This window comes from Myodes glareolus, chromosome 5 (genome assembly GCF_982192425.1).
Source record: "Myodes glareolus chromosome 5, mMyoGla1.1, whole genome shotgun sequence".
Lineage (NCBI taxonomy): Eukaryota > Metazoa > Chordata > Mammalia > Rodentia > Cricetidae > Myodes > Myodes glareolus.
The window spans coordinates 58259315-58276837 of record NC_142030.1 but is presented as its reverse complement, the minus strand read 5'-3'; the positions used below and the strand labels follow the sequence as shown (position 1 = coordinate 58276837).

The window sequence follows — 17523 nt, the reverse complement described above, 5'->3', positions numbered from 1 at the left end:
CAGGTCTTAGAATTATGGATCCTAGGAAAACAGAGCTCTTAAAAGCGTTCTGGAGTTCCCCCAGCAGTTAGGCAGAACATGCATCTTTTCCAAGACCCCAGCTCTCCTCCACCCTTCTTCTCCATCTCAGCTCTATTCCAAGGCTTTAACTTTCTACTGTCTCTCTCCCATATTGTTTTCTTCTACTATGCCTTGGCTGGGGCTGAATTACTGCCTCTTTGTGGTTTTGGCTCAGCCTGCTCTAACAGAGAACAGGTCACAAGTAACTCAGTGTGGGAGAAGGGTCTGACAACTATCCATCAAGCAACTGACGTTGTCCAATAATTTGTGTGTGTATAGCAGTGCTAGCTATAAAGATTGAGCATAAAATTAAAAGTCTTATTTTCAGGCAATTTTCATCCAATACTTAGCCCTTAGCCAAATACCATTTGAAAGGAAAAACATGTCCTCTTAGAAGGAGCCGAGTCTTCCTAATCTATCTCAATTCAGTTACAAAGGCAATGATTTCCATCCTGCTAATGTTCTTTCCTTGCTAGGGTTCATCTCTTATTCTATCAGAGTAAGCTGGAGAAGCCACAAGCAAAGGAATAAGGGCAGTTTCTGACAAACTAAGTGCCTGTCAAAAAGAAACTAATGCCCTCAGCCACACAGCCAGTAAGGAGAACTGCCATCCAACACTCATGTAAGCAAGTTTAGCAGAAGATCTCTCCCACCTGAACCTTCAGATAAGACTATAGCTCCAGCCAATGTAAAAGTCCTCACACAGAGGACCCAACAAAACCATGCTCAGATTCCTCATCATGAAAACCTGTGTCTTTTTATGTACTATCTGTCCTTTAACGGAAAATTCATTCTCAATTCTACATTCAGGCTCAAAACTACAGACGCTTATACTATTTAGCCCTATTCAGGGAGGGTCTTAAGTTCTCTGAGGAACTCTGTACAGAGGATTCTCAGAGCAAGAATGAAAAGGAAACTGGCAATATTATTAAGAACATGAACAAACATGCTCTGAGTAGCTTCATCAGCTATGCATAAATATGCATAGAACAAAAAACGATATTGCTGAGATAGTTATTTACTATAACACGTTTGTAGTAGTGGGTATGATACAAACAACATAAGTCAAACTTGAAACTCAAGAAAATATTTAGTAAATACGTATCCATTATCACATGCGCTAACCACTATGCAAAACAAGGCACTGAAATGAACACTTCGCTTCTCACCTCCAGAAACTCTAATATTTATATTAGACTGAGGAACTTAAGAAAATTAATTCAGGCATAGTGGTACATGCCTTTAATCCCAGCAATTGAGAGACAGAGGCAGGTGGATCAGTGAGTTCAAGACCAGAATGGTCTCCAAAGCAAATTCCAGGACAGTAAGAGCTACACACTGAGACTCTGTCTCAACCAATCAATCAATCAATCAATAAAGCAAAAGTGAAAAAGGGAGAGAGAAACACTCTATCACAAAATAAAAATTACATATAACCTTAAATATGGTAACATTACTGTTTTAACTGATGTAAATTTTAAAATTAAAGGAACTTTTAGAATACAGAAATATGGCTGCTGGCTGGGTGGTGGTGGTGCATGTCTTTAATCGCAGCACTCGGGAGGCAGAGGCAGGAGGATCTCTGTGAGTTCGAGGTCAGCCTGGTCTACAAGAGCTAGTTCCAGGACAGGCTTCAAAAGCCATAGAGAAACCCTGTCACGAAAAACCAAAAAAAAAAAAAAAAAAAAAAGAAATATGGCTGCTGTTATTAAACAACTAAATACATACGGTAAAAACAGTTAGGTAATTTGTGATTTTCTATTACCCAGACCCATTCTACCTTAACCTAATACTACCAACTGAAGTTGCATGTAGATTAATTTTAAAACTAATAAATCCTGCTGTCAACTTATTATATCAAAGGTTACCTTCAAATGATTTTAATTGTATTATTACTTCATCTGTTTAAGTGACTTTTTACTGGCATCACTATGGACAAGTCAGCAGTAACTATAATTAAGATTTCTGATTCCTTCCTTTTAACAGCAAAGTATTTAGTTACTTCCTCTCTCCCGCCAGACAATTTGGAGCTGTGTATAATAACATGAACAAGTTATAGCATATGTTTTGTTAGGTTACTGCTTGACATCATTCAATGAGAAATGGTGAAAAAAAGAAGTTAACTGCTACCTCCTGAGTAAGAACTTCCTGAAACAATTTCATACAGAACCAGGAGTCTCCAAAAGCAAAAGATCTAAATTATAGCAAATCTCTACAAAAAATATTGATAAAGAACTCTAGAGAAGGCTACAAAGTAAGCAAAAGAGGAACAGCAGGGCATGGAGAGAATGTAATAAAGGTATTTCAAAAGACAGCAAAAACTAAGTAGGAACAAAACACAGAGGTAGTTTCATTTTTTTAAAGTTATTTATGCAGGAATTTCAGAAAAATTGACAGGAAACTTACAATTACCTTGGAAACACTAAGGGAGAAATACAGAGTTCTTTACAAGCTTCTGTAGTTCCTCATCATTTATCTGTGTCCTGCACATTAAATCAGGAAAGGTGGGAATCCCTTCTTGACCATTCTGTGATTTAAAATGATGCTTGTCATTTAATAAAATCACCACAGTTATATTACAAAACATTCGATTACCTCTAATTACAGTCAGTATTCCTTCCATCACTATTCTTTCCTTTAATATTTTAATTTGTCCACTGCATCATCAAAATATTCATGTCTCAACTTCTTCACTCTTTTTAAAAATAAATTTATTTATTACTGTATGTATGTAAAATGTGCAGGTGTGTGCATGCTGAGCACATGTGTGGAGATCACAGGAAACTGTGTGGAGTCAGTTCTTTCCTTCAGCCTTTACATGGGTTCTAGGGATAGAACTCGGGCTTGAGCAACAAGTGTTTGACTTATAGGCTGAGCTGTGTATGTCATTGGCCCTTCATCTTTTTGTGTGGCCAATCTTCTATTAAAGTTTTATCATGCATTACCAATGTGGCAAAGTATTCATAATTAACCTAAGATAATCCTCAATCTTTTACATAAGCCAATATTCTCTACCATCTATTATGTTCATTTTGTCTGCAGAATCTGATAGAACCTTAAATACTGTGCACAGTTAAATTTTCCCTTTCATGGCTTGAGTTGTCATGTCAAAAGCCTTTTGATCCAGAAAACTAAATAAAAACTTTTCCTACACTTGTAGTACTTACTTTCAGTTACCTTTTGAACATTTAAATTTTAATCCCTTCAAGCAAATTTCTGTGCAGTATGTGACACTGACATAATCTTCCCCATCCAAACAAGGAGCCAACTGTCCCAACCACCTGGTCTTTTTACCTAATGCCAACTTCAATCATTCCAGGCTCCTAAACTCTAGTTTAGTGATAACAAGACATTTTCATGACTGCATTTAAGCGATCATTTTTCAAAGTTTATTGTTGTTCAGGGGGCTATGCATTTTACTTCTAACATTCCCAGCACCTGCTTGAATGAAAATAAAAGAGAGCGTGGGAGTGAGAGTATCAAATTTGACTACAAAACTAAATTTTAACCATTAAGTCACCACAATACTTTATTATGTATTTGTACTTACAATGTGGTCTAAAATTACACTTGAATTGTTGCCTGTGGCTAGCATGTTTACATATGATCTTTCACTGGAATAAAAGAGCAAAAATCATAAAAAATAAGGTTCATATTTATTATAACTGGGAGTTAACCACCTTTTGATAGCACAGCAAAGAGGAATGTGGAAGCTCACCAATAATACAAACATCTAACAACCTTATCCTTAACAAAATATCTTAAGTAGACTTTTAACCACAAAACCTTTGCTGTCAGTGACAAATGGATGTTTTTAGGGGAACGTTCCATTTGATTAAGAAAAGGACTGTTAATGTGACCTGTTTCTGAGCTGCCCCACTATCAAACAATAGACCAAAAAAAAAAAAAATCCCAAAACGAACCAAAAAAAGCCAAACTACTCATGCAGCAATCTGTCTCCTGACCTCTTAAAAAAAGGCAGTCTAGATAGATACTTCACATCTACAACATACAAAATATGTTCTTCTTGAAACACCTTCTCATTCAGGGTCATTGTCATCTTTCCTCACCACCTCTGGACTTTCTGAGGCTGTTGCTGCTGTTTGTCAACCATAGTTCACACATTCCACTCACTAAAGAGCCACCAAACCCATCAATTGAGCACTTCCTCCTACTCTCATCCTTTAATTGATGTTTCCTATGTTCCAGAGAAGCCCAGGCTTGCTACGAGGTTAGACTCCAGTTTGGTCAATATGGAAAAGATTTTAGAATAAATCTGTCAGTTCTATTCTGCAAGTAGGATTAGATTGCCAAAACTTCATTATGTTCCTATTCTTCCTTTATCCCTCCCCCTAAATCTTTGAATAAAATTTTAGAGTAGGCCAGAGTAAAAATGTATGCACCCTCTAGTTCCTCCCTACTAAAAGAATCATTTACTTTGTGAAGGTATGGTTCTCCAAGACCACAGCACCACAGCTGACTCACCCCTACCCAGATCCTATAACTAGACCCTCTCTAAGTAAAGGGCTAGTACATGACTTGCAGGGAAATCGTCAGACTACAGTGGGAGAGTGACTTCAGCTCTAGTCTCAAACCTAAGCTGCTTCTTCACAGCATAGGAATAACTTACCTCTGGGTGATCAGAGGGAAAAAGGATCCCTTGTGGATCAGGTTTTTGAGGTAATAAACTACAAATACTCTGAAAAGGCTAAAACAGATCAAGTAAAAGAAACCAGCAAACTATTCAACACAATCAAATACTATGTAAAGTAGTATTTGACCGAATAAACAAGGCAATGCAGAATATAAGTAAGGAGGGTGTACACAACTGGGGACCAATGCCACTAAAGAGTTATTTCTCACCAGAAACAATAACCAACTGTCATGTCGCTCCAGGCGAAAGTGATACCCCTGGATTAGTAACAGCTTAATAAAGGAGAAGAAATGTGATAAAACTAAAGTATTTTTTTCTTTGCAGAATTTTTTTCATATAATTTTTTTACTACAACCCATCTATTAATAATTAAAACATTTTAAAATGTTAAATAAAACCATGAAAGTCCCAATTTTCTTTCTCACAAACCAGATCACAGATAACACACAAGACAAATGATCCTTCTATTAAAACTATCCAGATGTTAACAACTATAGTTGGTTTTATTTATTTATTTTTGAGATAAATCCTCACTATACAGATCAGAATGGCCTTAAGTTCTCCAGTCTCAACCTCATGAGAACTATGACTGGGCCATCACAACCAGTTTACTATTTAACTTTTAATCCAAAAATGCTAAATATTTATGGATTTCTAGTATCAGCAATTTGCATGTCAAACATTTCCAACTATTTTATATTCATCATCAGGAAGCTAAGCTAATGTCTGAAAGCTAAGTTAATATTAGATTTGGTAATCAAGTGTCCATCTCTCCAAACGGCAAGACAGAGATATAAAGACACATAACTAAAAGGTGTGCTCCAGGGCAGTGATATGTCAAGACCCTGTCCTCAAAAACAAAAATAAAAACACACAACTGACTCTTTTATACTACAGGACCTGGATCTACACTGTCCTCCTCTTGGAGTTGCGTGCGTCTCCCCGTTTTCTATCCTCCCCCCTCCTCCTCCATAACTCCCTAAATAAATATTTCAATCTCACTCTAAAAAAAAAAAAAAGGATCTGGATCTAGGAACTAAATGCAGTTGTTAAGTACAGAAAGTACAGAGATTCTACAAGCAGAAACTCAGAAAACCCCCCAATTCTTACTATAACTCATCATTCAACTAGCTTGAAGCAGAAGTCAAAGCCCAAGGGAGTAGTATTGTTCCTAACTACTTACTGACACCACCAAAATAGATCCAAGGCTGGGATACGCTACTCGGTCTCATTAATTCTGTTTTGTCACCTGAAATCTAGGAGTGGCATTTCATTCCAACAGGGTCTTTGTTATTAATATGAATCTGTGCAAAGCATTTGGTACAGTAAGTAACATAAAAACTTTATAAATATGATCACTTTGAGAGAAATCAATGCATTTTGTCAGAAGGTATAGAAATTGCCACAAAATCTGACTGCATTTTTAGTCACTAAGACATATAAATTATGCAAATAAACTCAAAATGTAGGAAGATATGTTCAACTCTACAGCTAAATCTCAAGTAGCAACACTGGACTTGAGTAACATAAAAATGCTCCTTTCAGTTGTGTGTATATGTTGTTCTGTTCATTTAGAACATTTCCAACCCCATCTAATCCTTGGACTAATCACCTCCTACTCATCCCTTATGTCTTCACATAAACACAGAAAGCCCCTTCTAGCCACTTGTCCAGATTAAGACATCTACCTATGTTTCTATAGCACTAGCCCTCATGCTTACCAGTGAACCACTATGAACAGTGTCACTGTGGACTGTCAGGAGTGGCATGTACTAGTATTACTCTATCTCTAGTTCAAGGCAAGGAGTGAAAGTAGCTCTGTGTTTATTGAATAAAATGGAGGCAGAAGGGCCGACTGGTTTGTTCATATTCATACTGAGTACTACAATACATGCTAAACTTATGCCCTGATCATTTACATTCGGGTATATTCCCAACCATTCTCTAGTGTAGTAATTTAGAACCATCTTTTCAGACACTCTATTTGTCTATAATTTATGTATATAAAATAAGTAATCATTTGATGCTACCAAATCACTGTAAAGTTTTATAAAATAGGGATTTTCAGATTTCATCTGTGTTAGAATCTCAGGTGATGGCTAGGCCTTCTCACATACCAACAAAGAATTAGAATCCATTTCATCAAAAAAGCATTACTTGCTAAATGTCTACTCTATTCCTGTTTTCAAAGTTCTTATGAGAAAAGATTTTACTTATATAATCAATTAGGGAAGAAAATAAGACTGTCTACAGTGAAGCGCTGAATTAGCTAAATGAACACAAATTAAGTACTAAATTCAGATTTGAAAGTAGGGCAGAAGCTCAGACTGAAAAAGAGGCTATTTATGGAGACAAGCTATGAATAGATAGGTCCCTAAAGATAAGCAGCCACAGACCCTTCATATAAACAAAGGGGAAGGTTTCTAGGTCCTTCCCCTAACTAAAAATCCTGCAGAAGGACCTGGGACAGTGACCAGGTAGAAAGTCAGGTCATGATGCCCAGCCTCCTTGCTCCTACTGAACAGCAAGAACAGAACAGCATCAATGTGACAAAAAAAAAAAAAAAAAAAGTACCAAAGACTTTAAAAGTGTGAAATCTGGACTGGGAATGTAGCTCAGTGGTAGAATACTTAAGTAACACTGAGTTTGATCCCCAGTATCACAAAAATAAAATTAAAAAATAGTGAAGCTCCTCTAAATTTAAATTATGAAAACCTTTTTAAAGTCCATTAAGTAACATCCTAAAATTATACACTAGGTCATAATATGGAACACAGGTTCTCAACTATGAGAACCTTTGCTTATTCTCCATGTATCACAGCATTCCATTGCAGGAACAATGTTGCACAGGTTCTCAGAACAGTCCAAATACTTTGACCTGATCAAACAAAATGGTAGTTTTACTTTAAAGTCCATGTCTCAAACTGGAATCAGGGTAGAGGATTGGGAGAAAGAACCAGCCAAGTCTCAAGACAAAATATAGCCATCCTCCTCCCAGGGGCAACTTTTCTAAGAATCAAAATTTCACAAAAGGAATAAACCATTTGTGTGGGGGGGACAGGGTTGGCGCTTCCCTGTTGAAAGCTTGATAAGAAAGTGGTGAAAGATAATGTACAGGTAGGGTACCACTAGAAGGTAGAATGCAACACTTCCCTGCAAAGCTTTCCAGAGTACTAAAACAGCACACTTCTTTCCCAAGAGGGTGGGGGCTGGCTACAAGCAGAAATGTACAGTCTTCAAAGGGGCCCCACAGAATCCATAAGTCACTAACACTACTCCTTTTCTCCCACAGCACAAGTAATAAAACTGCAGATTTTACTCTGGTGCTCCTCTAAGAAAAACTATTACAGTACTTTAAAGATGCCTCTGCTATCAATTTGTTCCTCCCCACAGAATACCTCTAACACTGTCATTATCACCCTCTTATTGTTGAGAAATAGCCACAGATGACAGTGGCAAAGTCAAATTGAGATGTCAATGCTCAATCCATATACACATCAGTATGTATGGACATCACCCTTTACATCATGTTTATCATCCATTTAACTGACTAAAATTATTTTTCAATTTTCAAAAGGAATGTAAATAAGATCTGCCCGAAATGTGTCAAGTATGTTTGAAATGTTAATTCTTAGATGACTCTGCAGTTTAAAAGCACTTACTGCTCTTGCAGAGGAACCCAGGTTCTCTTCCCTGCAATCCACATGACAGTTAACAAATGCCTCTAATTTCAATTGCAGGGGATGCATGTGTGACACTCTTGTCCGCCTCTGGTGGGCTGATCACCACACATGGTAACACATATACTAATGCAGGCAAACATACACATAAAAATTTTTTAAACTGAATTCTTATTTTCCAAACAACTCCCTCTCCCAACTTCCTTACCTCTATCTGTTCACGATACAAATCTTCAAATAAGCCATGTTCAAATTCTTGATATTTCACCCTTTTCTAGCTGCTAAACATTTTAAAATAAGGGTACTGTCCAGAACAACTAAAAACTGACTCCTTGCTGCTTAACAAACAAAATAAATTCAAACTCTTGAACAAACGCATTCACATGAACTCAAAGCTCCTATTGATAAAGCTCCAACCCTGTTCTCCAAAACAGTGCTTATTAAAACACACAGACCTTGGGAAAATCACTTAATCTGTCTTTATTTTACTCAACTATAAAATGGGTATAATAATACTTGCCAGTAATGCTAACTGAGGTTATGAAAATAAGGGTGCTGCTATAAAAGCTAAGGCACTATAAAAATTCAGACATTATCATTATGTCATGATTATGGTAATTTTATTTATGCCTACCCTCAAAAGGAAGTAGTCCACATAAAACAGAGAACAAAACTTTAAAGATAGAATAAAAAAACACAAAACAAATACAAGGACGTAAAATGAAAAATGTACACCACAACTATGTGTTTGCTTCCCTTCAGGCCACTAATTAGTCATGAACATTCTTTGATTTAGAAAGAAAACTAAGCCAATCAGACAGATCCATGTCCACAAGACTAAAAGTGAACTCATTGGTCGAAAGTAAAAGTTCCTCTTAAAGACAGGGCCAGAATCTTTTCTAAAGGACTAGTTTCTGTGTCATAAAACTGGACTTAACATCATGTCTAACCTGTGCTGCTACACTAGTGGTTCTCAGTCTTCCTAATGCTGTGTGATCCTTTAATGTAGTTCATCGTGTTGTGCTGACCCTCAACCACAAAATTATTTTGTCATTACTTTATATTGCAATTTTTCTAATGTTACAAATTGTAATGTTAGTATCTGAGGTGCAGGATATGGTATTCGAACCCTGTGAAAGGGTAGTACGACACAAAGGGGTCGTGACCCCTAGTCTAGTATCACTGTACTAGACTGAAATCCTCGGGGGGTGGGGGGAAGTAACTGCTTTACTATGTAAGCATCTTGATTGTACTTACAGCATTAAACCGAACACCTCAATTTCTGTAGACTTGTTTCTATGAATCCAATCTCCCCCTATTTCAAACTACCCTGTGCACCATGGTGTTACTCTCAGCCAGTCCTTAGTCAACCCTCTAACAACTTCCTAGCAAAGGACAAACGACTGTTGGTTCCTTACCTAAACCATCAGGACACCAAATACCAGCTCCTCTGCAATGGCCTGCTTCCCTTCTTTCCTTCCCTCCCTCTCATCCTCTCTCCCTGCTTCCCATTCCTCCAAATTCTTTCACAGACTTCATACTGACAGCACACAGGAAAATGAGGCAGGAGGATCCACAAAGAATCCAAGACCAGCCTGGGAGACACTGGGAGTCCCAGCCAGGCTAACATACAAATTGAGACTTTGGTTTCCAAGAAAAAAAAAAAGTCTCCTCTGGCTGACAGCAAGGAGTCGAGGGGGCGGGAAGGGTGAGGTGGGGGGGGGATTATAATTATCAAAGTCAAGGGTAGGAGGACACATCACCTGCCAGCAACAGTTACCATGCAGAGGACCCTGCTCAGATCTCCTGCACCAAAAGAAAATCAGAAATCTATGTTCTTACATGTTCACTCACACACACATCCATGTATGTGGTGTTACATGTGCATATGTGTATGTGAAGGACAAAGATCAACAAGAACTGTCTTTGGAAGTGGCTCTCTTTATTTTTTGAAATAAGGTCTCTCATTGTACTGGAGTTCACTCATTTATTGAATAACAGGTTTCAGGAATCCCCTACCTCTACCCCAAACCAACCCAGGGCTGGAATTAGGGATCAAACACCTTACTAGTTGAGTTATCTCCCCAACCCCTGCTATTCAACAGTTGAGTGACTGGTAAGCAAGACACTAAAAACTGAGGAATATTTTCTCACAGGGAAGCAAAAGTTTTGGCACAGATTACATCTAAATTACCTTCCGGCTAGAACATTCTAGGATGTTTTGATTAATTCAAACTTGAACACACCCTGATTTCTTTCCTGATCTTCATCAGGTTGCATGTTTTAATATGTAATTATATACATTGTTTTCAATTTTCCCTGCTTAAGTAAGCATACCAACCCTATTATAACATTCCTATACTTCCTTGATGTCCACAGGAAGAACGGAAAAAGATACATAGTGGATATATTTATATATTATTTATAAGCTAAGAAACATTAATTATGTTTAAAGATTCATTATAATATTTTGTTGTAATATAGATCAGCAAAAAAGCATTTTTTTCACTACCAAACCATTAAAATGAACAAAACCAAGGAAACACTTTAGATTAGTCTCCTTAAAAGCATATTCCCTTAAAGCTACCATAAGTATACTACTTAAAGTGACATATTAAAACACAAATATTATAACATGCACAGAATGTTTATTTTCTAGTCATTTCTGTTAATACTTTCTAATATCAAGAGAAAGCTCACAAGAAAAAGAATATAATATTTATCCCTGTACTGATTTAATTTCATCAACTATTCCTGATCCTAACATAAAAACCAATAAAATTACAAAGAATTATTAAATAAATCATGTGGCAAATTAAACTACACTTATTGTAACATTCTTTCAATATTACCACCTAAGGAAAACTACTACACGCACTCACAGAGCTTAGTTTTGTGCTTTTTAACTTATTTTTAAAAATTAATATAATGTGTCCTCTCTAAGTAAATATCCAGTTTTCTAGACAGCATTTCAAAGGAGAATCTTATAAATCTTAGTTCAATTACTAGTTTCATAAAATTTACTCAATAATGAACACTTCACAGAAGAGTGACATTATTAGAAAAAGAAATAAGTTAAATAAGTTGTATTAGTCACTGAGTATATAAAGACATCCTATCAATGCTCAGTGAGTTAACGATGAATAGTTAGTAAAGACACATGAAGCTCTGTAAATATCATGCAAGGCATGCAACAAGTTTCTTCAAGTCAAAGGTTCTGAAGCTCAAAACAATTCTCATACTCTAAATTCTAACCACACTGTACATGGATGAGTAAGTCAGGGAAGGCTCCAACTGTGCTGCTCTCATTGTCACTGATATCACTACTGCAAGAATTTATATCAAGAGCTCACTGACAGCTTAGTACAGAAATATGTTGAGTGTAAAATAAAACCAATTTTAAAATCGCCTCAACTGTCCTCATTCACAAAATAAGATGTCACTAATATGCTTTATTTAACATGCATGTAGAAACTGCTATTCCCTATGAACTGTAACTGTTACCTTTTTAAACCACTCAAAAAGACCCATTTAGACGGTATGATGGAAAAAAAAAATTTAAAACACTGGCCCAAAGAGTTTTCTTACAAAATGGAAGTGAAGTCACCTCAGAGGAGGCTGAAGCATTTTAGTGGAGAGTTTAAGGCCAGCATGGACTATATTAACAAATCCCAGTCTCAAAAATGTAAGAGGTTAATTCAGAAAGAATACAGAAATTGAAATAAGGGAGTTATGATACTGAGCCAAATCAAAACATTCACTCTAATGCCTAATGTTGGATTTCTATGACAAAATAAATAACATGTTCACTCAGACAGTTAACACTTAGGAGAGCATAGGGGACCAAAACCAGATGTTTTATCTGTGACTTGTTCAAGTTTCTAAACAAAAATTTCTTGAATGGTTCCAAACAAAATCACTTCCATTAGGAAACATACATAATTACCATTCACTAAAACTGTGTTAATGAAACAATACTGGCGTTAAAAAGCAAAGAGATGGCAGCCTGCATCATTATTTTTAGTAGCACTGAAAATAAAACTAAAAAGATTAAGCTATGATTTTCAACACTTAAATACAAGGCAATTGCCACAGTCTTGTCAATACAAAGGAAACAGTCTCAATTTAAGCCCACACATTTATACCATTCAAGATCAAGCAATACAGATTCAAGAAACAATTCAAATATTTCATTTATAAATGAAAAAACACTTAAAGTATTCCCAGTTCTGTCATTTTAGAGCACTTGTATGTGATATTTAGGGTTCTATTACATACATATCTTTGATAACCTGGTAAAGGCAGTTTGACATTCTGAGCCCTAAACTTATTCCAAAATCTAATTTGGTGAATGATGTACTTACTAATAATTAGTTCAACCTAGGGCAGCAATGAAACATAACTACTGATGTAGAAAAGAATAGAACATTATACCAAACTGAATCATCGCCACCGTTTGTGTTGGCCTCAACTAATGGCATTTCTTTTTTGACAATGCCAAATGAAAAGAAATCAAAGGTGAATTGGAAGAGAAAGGTTAAAAGTTACTTTTACAGTAAAGGTTTGGAAGCTTAAGTCCTTTAGAAATGAAAAACATTTCGTCAGCTGTCATGAATGTCAGAGACCTTAATTCCAAAAGTTTCATTATAATTAAAAGGTGGGGGCAAGTTAAGAAAATGACAACAGATTTTCTAGAAACTTGTATGGGAAGTTGCCTGACAACCACAAAGGAGACAGGCAAGTTCCCAAAGTAACCTAAATACTGTACCGAGTCTACCTTACAATCAGTGTCGAGAATAAATAGTCTTTCTAACCACATCCTCAGTACTGTACCATCTCCATAAGATAACATTAAGAAATGCTATGAAAATCAAGTAATATGTCAAAAGCTACACACAGAAATCACTACTTTGAAATAGGACTTTAAAAATATCATTCAAAATAAAATGTACAAACATGCATACAAATCCAAAATAATTCTAGATTCTTTTCAAAGCTACTCCAAAGCACAAGCCTTCCCTTAAGTGTTTTACATTATTTTAAATATCAGAATTTTAACAAAAAAAGAATATAGTGGCCTCATTATCTTCAACTCAGTTTTAGCCATTAAAATAGGCTCCAAAGCAAATTCCACAGGCCTGAGCCATACTGTGATTCAAAGTGGTTTCTTATAAAATAAAGATTACAAAGAGCAACTAAACAAAAAACAAAAACATAAAATAAGCAGGTATATGTATCACTTCTATAAGTATACTTATTTTAAGCCTATAGTCTCCATCTGAAACTATGAGGAAATAAATTTTTTACTATACCAAGGACAGCCAACTGAAATAAAATGCCAGTTCACAAAACTCACCATTTTCTGTATGACAAAAACTGTAACAGTGAGCTTTGTTTGCAAAATGCAATGTGCATTTTATCATTTTGGATAAAATACCTACAGTCTCAACAGCGGTTAAACTGCTGCTATAAAGGAAATTGTCCAGAGACAAATGGTTTCCCTATGAGAAGGTGCCATTGCTATACTTCACCTCAGGACAATAAATCACATTAACTGCACCTTGTCCTCTGTCCAATGACATCATCAGTCTGACCACATCTTGGGAACTGGGTGCAAAAACATAAGCTACTTAAGGCATGAAATCATATTACTGCTTTTTGTCCATCCAACCTCATGCACCAGCTCTCTGAAGTGGTTATTCACCTGAGCATCCTCTCCAAAGCTTTTTACCCTTTACTTCATTCAGAGCCTACCTACTGGGTAGAAAAGAGGGGAAAGTGGTGAGACCTCGTTATGTTAAATTAGTTTGCACTGAGTCCCCCTAAATCTGAAATTTTGTTACTAATTAAAGTCTAATATAACTCCATATATTCACCACAGTGGTTTAGCACATTCAACTTGACTCCTCATACACTTGCCCTAGAAAGCAATATCTTTTAAAAACAAAACTCTTACAGGACAGACTAGAAATCAAAATGATTGCTTTCTCTGAACAGTAAAAGTTAATTGGTTTTCACAAGCCGATTGTCCTAAGTCTAGATAAAACAAAATCAATCCTGACGCCTTAAAGCAAGGGGTGGGCATGCTGAGTAAGTTCCAAGATCAGGGTAGACACAATGCCTGTGTCTCTTCTTTTCACTCATTTAACCATGACACCAACACTCAAAGAAAACATAGCCCCATTTCTGTTTTCGGCGCGCTACAATTAAAATAAGCAGGTCCGTCTCACGTCTAGTCAGTGCAGAAACTGGAAAAGCAGCACCGCTGAGAAACAACCCAAGTGTAGTCAACTGGGGTTTCTAAACTACGTAGTTACTCTCCAGCTCCTAGAAGGAAAAAAAAATCTACCGGTTTTACAAATACTACAACTCTTTACAAAGCCTGAATGTGTTTAACTTGGGGAGAGGGAGACTATCCCCACAACAAAGTCCTCGGTTTGTACTAAACCAGTAGCTCTCATAAGCCTCTGCAAATGCAAATAAGGTCCATGTTTCTACAAACTGTTAAGAGAAACCCCTTTTAGGAGAAAACAAGCCACCACAGAGCTGATAACTCAGCTCGAGCTGTTTTTATGCTGGAAGGCCCCAAGAGGATGTGTTCTGCCCGCGGAGGAGGGGACTCAAGTGGCAGTTGGTGGGGGAGTCATTTTGGTTATTAGTAAATAAATCAAGCAGAAGAGAGCAAGGCCTACGCAACTACCAGGGCAGTACAGGCCTAGTTTTCTCCTTGTCTTCCTAGCACAGACTGGGTTTGATCTCAGAGCTTTGCGGATTGCCAAGGAGGAGGAGAAGAAAAAAAAAAAAAGAATCATATCGAACCACAAAAGCACATGGGGCGAATGTAAAATATAAACACGGCGTTGGGCTGTGAGTGGCTGTTATTAAAGGTCTGAATTACTAAACATGAGAGGCGGGGAAAGCCAGGCGGCCATTTCAAGAATATAAACCTCCCTGAATTAGACATTATTCAAATGAGAAGCAAGTAGAGGACCCAGCACGCAGCGAGAAAGCACCACCACACACAGGCAGGGAGGGGATCTCCGCGTCTAGCCACCACCCCCACTCCCCGCAGGACAGGGGAAATCTAGAATATGGTCAACTTGTCAGGCCAGCCCTTGGAGGGCAGGAGGGCACTCCTTTACGGTCGAGTTCTCGGGTGGTCTCCGGGAGCTCCCGGGCCTCGGAGCGAGATGGCCCCGAGAGCCACCCGCGCGTGGGGGTGGGGGCGTGCGCGGAAGAGAGACCAAATCCTGCCAGCACCTCCAATCCAAACTGTCCCGCTACCCCACGGCAGCGAGGGTTCTCCAGACACGCGGGGTCCTCTGGCTGCGGGCCCGGGACAACACGGACGATAGAAGCCATTTCCACGCAGGGGAACTTCCCCGAGGGCTCCTCCCACCCAGTCCTGCCTCTAAAGGGACAGGAGGACCCCAGAGAGGGCTCAGAGCCCGAAGGCCACCTCACCGGGCCCATGCCATGCAGCCCCTAACCACAGACGCAGACCTGCTGGGGTCAGGCCGCCGCCGGGGGCACGAGCAGGGCGCGGCCGAGGGGGTCGGGGCCGTGACCCCCGGGCTTGGCCCCACGCGGACCCCCGCGCGGTCGCGGGCAGGGCGCCACTCCTGGGCGCTCTCCGTGGCGAGCAGCGTCCCCCAGCCCGAGCCGACTCCGGCTCCCAATCCTGGGGGCGCCGCGCGGGTGTCCGGGCACCGGGGTCCGCTTCGGCCTCGCCGCCCACCGGCATTGTGTTCGCCGCCACCTCTGGCCCTTCCACGCCCCCCCCGCCCGCCCGTCCGGGTCTCCCGCCCGTGCCCCGCCGCGCCCCGCCAGCCTAGCAGCTATGAATATGTAAAATGTCTTTATTGTCCTCTCCCGGTGTCCCAGCCCCGTCGCCCGCCGCGGACCCGCTCGGATTCGGGCACCGTGCGAGGAGGCGGAGGCGGCCCGCGGAGGAGGAGGAGGGCCGGTGCCTGCGGACGAGCGGGCGGGCCCGCGCGGCAGCGGGGTGGGCCGGGGGCAGGAGGAGCGCGGTGGCTTCCAGCCCCCTTTGCCCCGGGTCTTCTTCCCCCTCCGCCCGGCCGCTCCGAGCTCCTTTTCCCCCTCCGCTCGGCACCCGGAGGGGGCTGTGTTCCCCGGCCCCCCATCTCCCTCGCCGTTAATTATAATAATCCTGAGTACTAATAAATTATGCTAAGTCGCGGGGGGGGCCAGCGGGAGCCGGGCTTGAGTATGAATATGAATATGTAAAATGCTGTAATGATTACCTGCTGCTGCTGCCGCCGCGGCTGAACTCTCATCTTGACTCGCTGCTCCTCCGTCCGCCATTTTGAATATTTTAACCAAAATCGCCCGGTCGATAAACCCTCCCTCGCTCCCGCTCCCCTCCCCCTCCCGCCCTGACCGCCTCCTCCCTCCCTCCCTCCTTGCACCCTCCCGTTCCTTCCTCTCCCTAGGCGCGCGCCAGGGGGCGCACGAGGCCGGCGCTGCTCTCCGCCGGCCCTCTCGGAAGAGCTCCACCCCCCGCGCGCACTCTGCGCACGCGCGCCCCGGCTGCCAGGCCCCCTTCGGCCGCTCCAATGCCCCGAACCTGCCAGTCAAGCCTTTCCCTTCAGGACTCCCCGCCCCTCGCGACGACCGTGCGCGTGCGCAGCTCTCCCCACGCGCTAGCGAGGAGGAAGGCGCATGCGCTTCTCGCCACTCCCCCCCCCCCCCCCCGGAGTGTAACTTCACCTCAGAGTGTGGGGTGTCAAGTGCTTGTGTGTGTCTTCCGATCGTCCTCCCATCTTTCGCGCTATTCCCCGCCCAGATTAGTTCGGGTTGTCCATGGCGGTGTTGTTGTCAAAGGGCCGCGTGCGGCTAACAGCCAGGACGGAGGACCGGGGAGCGCTCCGCGTCCGCGCACTCGCCCGCCCCGGCCGCTCGGCACTTTCTTAAGGCTTCCCTCGCAGTTGGCTTGGGACAATGGAGGGGCCGCTCCCCCTCCGAGGTAATTTCCGGCCCTGCGGGCAGGTGGGGGCGGAAACGCCCTCGGCGGCCAGCGGGCACGAGGCACCTGCTGGGCCACGCGCGGACGGCCCGCTTTAAATTTGAATCTGCACTAATCCCCGCCCCGCGACTCTTCCCGTGCGG

The 17523-nt window shown here is 40.7% G+C and overlaps 1 protein-coding gene across 4 annotated transcripts in view; it reads right to left on the bottom strand.

The window, feature by feature from the left end:
- Pou2f1 (POU class 2 homeobox 1) overlaps positions 1–17321 on the bottom strand; it is a 140225-nt gene extending 122904 nt beyond the window's left edge. For 2 of the 4 annotated variants that reach the window (XM_087906325.1, XM_087906326.1), the window contains exon 1: positions 16659–16731. Coding sequence is in view for 1 of the 4 variants with exons in the window: in XM_087906324.1 (XP_087762450.1) it covers positions 16659–16719 (61 nt within the window). In the remaining 3 variants the exon portion in view is untranslated. Of the gene's footprint in view, positions 1–16658; positions 16777–17124 lie in introns of those variants that run through there. The other 2 variants (XM_085687977.2, XM_087906324.1) reach the window with 2 other exon arrangements.
- Between the last annotated feature and the right edge of the window lie 202 nt (positions 17322–17523).